Source organism: Poecilia formosa, unplaced genomic scaffold (genome assembly GCF_000485575.1).
Source record: "Poecilia formosa unplaced genomic scaffold, Poecilia_formosa-5.1.2 Scaffold63, whole genome shotgun sequence".
Lineage (NCBI taxonomy): Eukaryota > Metazoa > Chordata > Actinopteri > Cyprinodontiformes > Poeciliidae > Poecilia > Poecilia formosa.
In genome coordinates this window covers 1,316,031-1,324,469 of record NW_006800002.1, presented here as the reverse complement: position 1 = coordinate 1,324,469, position 8,439 = coordinate 1,316,031, and the positions used below count along the sequence as shown (strand labels likewise).

Below are 8,439 nucleotides of genomic sequence, written 5' to 3'. Positions count from 1 at the left end.
TATATATATATAATTTTAGTGTTTATATAAATTGGTTATACTGTATGCCACATATAAAATACCTTTATTTCTAAGAGATGATACTTGTAGGTAACAATCCCGTATTAGAGTCTACGTTTCAAAAGAAAAATTCACTTATTTTAATAACAGACTACTCATAGATTTAGAATGGATTTATAAGTATCCCAATTTGTAAATAACATATTTCAATATCTATCTATCTATCTATCTATCTATCTATCTATCTATCTATCTATCTATCTATCTATCTATCTATCTATCTATCTATCTATTTATTTATGCTACTGATGTGTAATGGGCTAAGTGAATTATTATTGCAATGACTGGGGATTCCCCATCATCCTCCACCTCCTCCTCCTCCTCATCATCATCATCATCATCATCACCACAACCCCCGTCTTTGAGCCCAGCGCACTATTTAGCAGCGGCAGATTCTCCTCTCCGCCCGCGCGGAGTAATTTGCGGATGTGAAAAGGCTCCACTTGTCAGTCAGACTTTGAACTGTGCACTGGCGCTCATCACTGCTTATCTCTGACCGCTGCTTGTCATCAAAGACGCCGGCCACTGACACTTAAAATCGACGAGCTCAGATGTAAAGATTAGGATGAACAGTTGCTAAGAAAGAGAGAGAGAGCGCGAGCGAGAGAGGAGGAAAAGGAAAAAAAAAAGGGAAGCCCGGAGAGCATCACTGTAAGGGAGCAGAGCGGGGATTAAACGTTCGCTACGCCGTTTAACGTTCACGTTGCTCGGGAGTTGAGATGGTCCAGACCAGGAATGTTTTTTTAGCCTTGCTTCTTGTGGGCAGCATAGGTAAGAATCTTTAACATGCTCTTTTTCACGTGTTTTTATTTTATTTTATTTTATTTTGAATACTCCGTCCCATTCTTTTTATTTGTGGTCCAGGACCGCAGGCACTCTCTTGCCTCCTCCGCCCGCAGGCACTCTTTTATTTAGCAGGTGTGACGGTGCTGCGACTGCTGCTAATTAGCTTCCAGGCGAGCTGTGTGTCCAGTAAAGACAGCTTGCTGGCTAATGTTTTTTTGTTGTTGTTGCTATTTTCATGTTCTCTCAAACATACATGCACACGCGCGCGCGCGGAAGCACAACTCAGCTGGTTGCTAAAAAAACCGCTGCTCCTCGCGTGGCACAGCCTCTGCGCTGACTTTGCATTGTTGTACACAGTAAATAAATTAGGATGCAGTGAGATTTAAAATCGTGTGCGAGCGCGGTGTTTGTAGCGAAGTGTGACTCAGGGATTATTGGGGTTTGTGTTTTGAGAGTCGTGTCTACGTGGGCCGTTGCTCTCTCTGCTCAGATGGGACGTGTTTGTTGTTGATGGAGAGTGATGCTGGGGCTCCCTTGTGTGCGTGTGTGTGTGGACACAGGCACAAGTGCGCGGAATCGAACACGCCAAGCACATCGTGTCACTAACTCTTAAGAATACAAATTGTGCAAAAATTATATATGTGTGTGTAGTAAATGAAGAAATAAAACGTGTTTTGACGTGCACCTGTCCGTTTGCAGTACGATGGTGACATCCTGGAGGTGGGGCTTGCAATGCACATGAACATCAAGGGTCTGTCAGGGGCAGTCGTGGGTTACACTAGATGCACAGCAAGCACAACTTCCACTCTGAATCATCTGTTGTGTAATCAGACGCCACGATGCAGGCTTTGAAATGAGATCCTCTAAGTTGTTAAACGCGCCCTTACATAAGTCTAATTGAGGGAGTTTGTGTGAAATTACATTTTAATGACATTTTGCACGCCCTCTTTTGATTAACGCCGGTGATTTTTTTTATTCCTCTCTCCCTTTTCTGAAGTGTGCGTGTGTGGTGCTTATGTTTGAAGTAGTGCTCTTAGCTACACCAGGCTCAGGATTTTCCGTGGGTTAGCCTTTTAATCCTTCATGTACAATCCGATGTGAAGGGGTGTTCCTCGGGCTAGAGAGGAAAACGCAGTGGGAGTGGAGCTCTCACTGCATTGTCATGGTAATACAGCCCTCATTGCATAATTTTTTTTGGTACAATATCAAGAAAAAAAAAAAGACACTGCAAGAACCTCTTGAGTATCACTGTGTACATTTATTTAAATGGTCTAACTCTTGTAGCTGTTATTTTGAAAACCATTTAGAACCAATTACACTCAAACACACCCCTTGGAAACCCACATAGTAATTTGCTGACGACTTGTGAATTTTTGAAGAAAACTTAGTTTTTCAAGGGGAAATTTGCTGAGATGAAAAAATGTTTATCTTTGAAGATTTAGTTCTCTCTTTGAAAGGAAGCTTGGTAAAAAAATAATAATAAAACAAACATATTCTGGGGCTATAAATGGCTTAGAAATGTGCTATTAAGAATTTGGTATTTACTGATGCACGAGCTAATAATTCAGTTATTATTCAAAAGCACATTTTTTTTTTACATTTTAGTTAGAATAGAAGAATATAGATATCCTTTATATATTCCTCAGTGGGGAAATTCAGGTGTAACAGCAGTAAAGTGACAGGCAGTCAAAGCATGTAGGTTCACACAAAGATAAAAATATAAAATATATAAAAAATAGAATTAAGAATGATGTACAGTACAGTAAGAGCAAAAATACATTATAATATGCAGTTAATAAATATAGCATGCTGAATGGTTCTGGAATTTTTATGTTTGTCTGTCAGTTAGGAAATCTGTTAAAAAGTAGATTTACAAATCAAAACAGTGTTTTTAGTACCTGAATTTAATATAGAAATTTCCATTCCAGTTCTGCCTATCTATACAGCTACCGTGTTTTTCATGGTTCCCATTCTGAGGTGATTCAAAGGCCAATTTGCATTTACAGCAACATAGTTTTATCCTACATTCCAAGCTATGTTTGGTAGAGTAAATTATTAGTGTATGATAATCCAGATCCACATCAGGTTTAACTTGTGTAAACATTTGAAAATCACGATGGGGAGGATCAAATGCAGTCCAAATCTGTCAAAAACCATGGGAATAGTTAAATTTGCTTGATTCAGCCTGAATCAAGCAAATTCAGACTCAAATATATGTGATCATTATTGTAATAGTAATAAACTTGGCAAAAAAGAGGATATAAATGTATATATCTCATTATCAAGTAGGTTTCTTTACTACACCAGAGGAATTGTTCCACTAAGCAGCAGACCATAATTGTAAAAAAGAAACAAAAACAAATCATAACTGATTATTTTTTAAATAAGTTGATATTTTAAATAATGTTCACATAGTAACCATTCTGAACATAATGCATATTTTGAGAATTCATGGATGATCATCATAATAAATATCAATTCTTAACACAATATTTTTTTTAAATAATAACTAGTCAAAGAGAATGTTTGTCTGTGCCATATTTTGTTTCGACCTGTGTGCCCACCTAGATAGACAACAGTTCAAACACAAATGAAAGACAACCTTTTCTTTCTTTCTTTCTTTTTTTTTTTTGAAGGACTTGTGCCACCCCTAACAGGAAGGCACTCTGGGCTGTGAGCCATAATGTAAAAAATTATCACAAATCAAGAGTTATAGATGAGTGTTTAGGGGAGAATTATTAGTTAGTGGAAAATTGCACAATGTAAAGTTGACACAGCTTTAAAATTACTAACCAATTATTTAATATATTATAGTGCCAAGTAATGTTAATATTTGTAATCTTCACTTTTCTTAAAAACCTAAAATAAAATACTATCCTAGAGTACTTTGAGAGAAACCCGATTTAGTAATTTCCTTAATGACAAAACTTTTCATTGAAGTTCTTCCTTATTACCTTACAAAGTAATAAGGAACAACTTATTACCTTATTACCTTTACATGTATTCAACTACTTACAGCCATACATTTCGTTAGCAATAGTCATTGCTGTAAGTAGTTGAATGTAAACGAAATAAAATCCTCATCTTTAAACTGCCGGTTGTAGGGCAGGACTGCTAGCAGCTTTAATGACTGAACTGAGATTCAGGAGGGATTAACCCTCTTTCTGTTCCCTGTCCTGTAATTGATCCTCTTCCAACTGATAACTGCTAACGTGGATCCATTTTCAAAGATGAATTACAGCCGTAGAGAACGAAGCCAGACTAGATAAGAGATTAGTTCTAAACGTCTTTAAATCGTGGGACGTCTCTGTGTCTCACCATATGGCACCTTTGAATAGGAGAAAGCGGCTTTGTGCTTTACAGTAGGGTTGGTTCACTGAGGCTGTCTTACATCATCAGTCATGTGGAAATTATGACGTAACTCCGTGCTGCTCTGTTTCTAAAGCAAGATGGAAGCAGGCTGACTTAGGAAAGCTCCAGCCCTCCTTACGACTGACTTTATCTTTGTGAGGATGGGAGCCAGCGCTGCTATAAGCAACGGCTGCGAGTCCAGCAGCTCCAATTTGATAAAAAGTAATGATTTCAGACTAGCGTGCATATCTTGCAGAGGCAAAAATAAACTGGATTTCCCCCCTAAAGCAAGCAGCAGAGCATCTATTTAATCGTTGTGATTTAACTGTCCCTGGCAAAATCTATTTGTTTTTGTATTAAATAATTATCCTCTTTGGAATAATTTACTTCTGTTAACACCAATTGCAACTACGTGAAAATGTTAAGTTACTGCAGTTAAGCCTGTCGCAATAAGCAATTAATCAGTCGGGTGACAAATTAAAATGAGCTCGATAATTTCCATTGTGATAGGGCAATTTTGTTTACAGCAACATCAGAATCCATTTTATTTCCAGTTTCACTTGTTTTTTTGTTTTATTTCCATTTTATTTATGATTTTTGGTTGTTGTGTTTTATATTTTTACATTTAAAGTATCCTTTCAGTTCCCGTGTTAAGTTTTCTTTACACAGTTAAAGCTTATTGGTCTTTTGAGAGGGTGAGCTTGCATTATATTATGCCTTATCAACATATTACATATAAATGGTGTCAATAACAATAATATTATTGTTTATTTCAATAATTACTGCGAGAATTTATTATATGGCTAAATCTATAATAGTAACAGTGCAGTTGGGGGAGTGATGACCTCTTTACCAACTCTGTAACAAAGATGTCGCTCTGTTTTTCAGCAAACTTTACAAAACTAATGAGATTTGTGTCTTGTACTGTCAAGCACAACTCTGTAAAATTTAATAAAAAGCCTGTAGCTGTAGAAAGCCTGACAGAGAACTCAAACCAAAAGTAAAATATTGTAGTTTCAACTCAATTGCTGTTGTTTTTCCCATCATAACTAAAGGAATAACATAAAGGTGACCTGACTAGAAGATCTAACCATTTGTTTTATGTGGTAGGTCAGTGGAGTACTAGAGAATATAGATGCACATTTAAAAATGACATAATTTCATCTATTTATGGTTAAGGTATCCTTATCTTTAACAATTTAGGCAACATTCAGGCAATGATTTCTGCCAAACCTGTAGAATGAAGAAATCACTGAAATTTAATAATTTGACAACACAAGGCAGGCTAAGAGGCCTCAAACAACAAAAAGACAATCTGTAAGACTTTGGATGCTTAGAGATAGCAAATCTTAGTTCAACACGTTATCCACAAGTCAAAAAAATACGAAAAAAGGTGAGCCTTCCAAACAGTAGATGGTCCTCCGATTTACCAAATTTACTCCAAGAACGTGTTGATGACTCACTCATGCAGTCATAAAAAGACCCTGAACAACTACTAAAGCCAGTCTCACTTGCTTCAGTTAAGGTCAGTGGACAAACATGGCATTCATGGTAGCAGTCAAAGGTGACAATTTAAAAAAAAACAAAAAAAAAACAACTCCATTATCCCTTAGACATTTAGGAAACTGCTAAGAGAGTTTTTTGATGAGACAAAAGGATGGTTTTTGAATGTTTGACGAAAAACCACACTTGTTGCTAGGGACAATGAAAGAATCAATTGTTAGGTTTAGGAAGCAATTACTTTTTCACAGCTGTGTAACTAATTTCAGGTGTGGACAGTGAAAATCACCCAACTGGTTAAAGGTGTTATTGGCAAGCAGAGTTTGAACGCATCGTATATGATAGCCGACCAAACAGCCCTTCGCAATTGCCTTATTGCACACATTCATATCACAACTATATTGTTGAGCTGTAGTTAAGACTAGTGATCTTTACCATCACAAAGTCAATTGAGTAACAGTTTTATGTGAATCAAACTAAAATCACTTCCAAGACACATGAAAACAACAAAGACTTTCATCAGGAATAAGGAAGTGTGAGGGAGGCTGGGAATCATTCTGGTCAGTACATGAGTCTCTGGGTGATGGCGACCGGAACAGACAGATCCAGGTCTGAGAGAGTTCAGAGGAGATTTGTTGCCTCGGGATACTAAATAGATGACTTTACATGAGCGCGTGACCCCATGTGGCACCGCGCGAGGAACATACACATTGTCTCCTCAGGGTTTTCCTGGCAGAGGGGAGATAGAACGGGGGATTAGCGGCTGTTTGTAAATGTTTAGCCTCTGTGGCGATGGTGTCCTTAAGTCCAACCTTTGAGGTTCATATTAGGGATGAATATTAATGACTTTTAATTCATGAGTATAGAGTAGATTAAATGCAGCACAGAATAAGAAGTACATGGGAGAGGGTGGTGTGTTTTCCTATGGTGTGTGATTAATGAAAACCGGCTTGTTTGCTAAAGAATGCAATTCTAATGTCAAATTCCTCCTGCTTTTCTTTTAATTGGAAACCCGGTAAGATTTCGTCTCTGTCATGAAATTAGAGCTATGCATCTTTGTCCGTTATCAAAGGAACCCACGGAAGGCACACCCTGCGAATACACGATCCCTTTGGGCAATGAATCTTAGTTAGGCTGGCACATCTTTTGGTATTAAAAGGCTTTTCTCTGCTTTAGAGCTGGACAATACAAAGCAACGGAAAGCTGTAGACCGCTGATGTTTCCTCCACTCCTTTGCTGTCTCAGGCACTAATTCAATCTCTTTTGGTCAAGTAGCAATTAAAAATTATACGGTTAGTGGACAGCTTGAGGTAAAATTGGCACTGGCCCCATGTAGATTTCTCTAATTTGCTACCCCTTGTTTACATTATATACAAGGTACAGCAGTCAAATAATGCTTTGTGGTGGAGGTGTTTAGTAACCTTTTAGTAAGCTTATCAGGTGTTCCTTGGCTAACCAGCTTAATTAGACATTGTTACTTTCAAAAGTTTTCACACCTCTAGATACTTTCCCAATGAAAAGCCTTTGGGATTATGTGTCATCTAGCTTTTTCCTTTTTTTATTAGCAAAAGAGCTTGAGCTAGAGTACATTTAGAAACAGCACTTTTTGTTACAGATATTCAATCAGATCTCAGTACTTTGAACCAAAACATGTTTTCCTCTAAACTATTTTACTGTTGCTCTGGCTGCATCTTTAAAGTTATTATCCTGTTAAAAGGTTAACTGACTTAGAATTACCTACAGAGTAAGTGAAGATGAAGGACTGAAGTCACTTAGCGCCTGTTCTTCTTGAGTGATGTACAAACAGATAAACATCTGTAAATTAAATATTTTCAAGTTTACAATTTGATACCTTGTTTACAAGATGTGTCTCATCTTTGGCATGTAAAGCCACATTTGACAGTTTAATTGTAAAAAATCTTATTGGTTTGTTTGAATGGAGCCAGAAGTTAGGTTGCAGTTTAAAAAGGATTTACAGTTGTAGTTTTGGATAGCCTTAAGATAAAAGTCAAGACCAAGATTTTGTAAATTTCATACCAACACATGTGTAGAGTATCAAAATACAACTGTTTGGGTTTTGGGTGGCATTTTTCAATCCTTTGAATTTTTCTGTTCCCTATCAGATTTTTTTTTAACTGTTTTGTCCCAATATTTGTTGCAGAACTGCTAATCAAGGTCATGGTCCACTGGCTAGCAAATTTTACAAATCTGGCATCTTTATTTCTTTCAGCAATTTTGTAGTCCAAGTTCAAGGATGCCAAAGTCAGAAACGAATAGGTCAAAATGCTCATTTATTGGGTGTGTCAACACACAAGTTGTATTTTAGACAATTACTTGTGTGTTCATATGACATTCTGACCATTGTTTTGGTATGTTAATCTTTGGATACTGCCTTGTCATGGCTCAGTATCTGCCCAGATTAAAAGTGAAAGGATCTATTTAGGGAAAATGTATGCTTTGTCACATCGACAAAAAGTCTGTACTACATAACGTTTCCATTTCCTGGCATTTGTGGTCGGTGGATGCACAACGCGTTTACTCAGTATATTACTTTGCTCAAACATAATGCACAGTTAAAATGGAACAGGCTGTTATTGAATCAAGTTTGCTCATTTGCTAATGCAATTACCTGCATTCTGCCTCAGCTGTTTTCTAATTTTAAAAGCTCCAGAGACCATGCAGAAATTCCACAGTGGTGCACATCACCTCCTCTCACATCTTTCTTTATTTCCTGTATGGCAG

The 8,439-nt window shown here is 37.3% G+C and overlaps 1 protein-coding gene across 20 annotated transcripts in view; it reads left to right on the top strand.

Moving 5' to 3' along the window:
* The first annotated feature begins 462 nt into the window (after positions 1-462).
* The window catches only part of ncam1b (neural cell adhesion molecule 1b), a 112,316-nt gene continuing 104,339 nt past the window's right edge, over positions 463-8,439 (top strand). For 9 of the 20 annotated variants that reach the window (XM_016672590.1, XM_016672588.1, XM_007554378.2 and 6 more), the window contains exon 1: positions 463-831. In XM_016672590.1, the coding sequence (XP_016528076.1) occupies positions 780-831 (52 nt within the window). In that variant the 5' untranslated portion in view covers positions 463-779. The remainder of the gene's footprint in view (positions 832-8,439) is intronic. The other 11 variants (XM_007554380.2, XM_007554384.2, XM_007554377.2 and 8 more) reach the window with 2 other exon arrangements.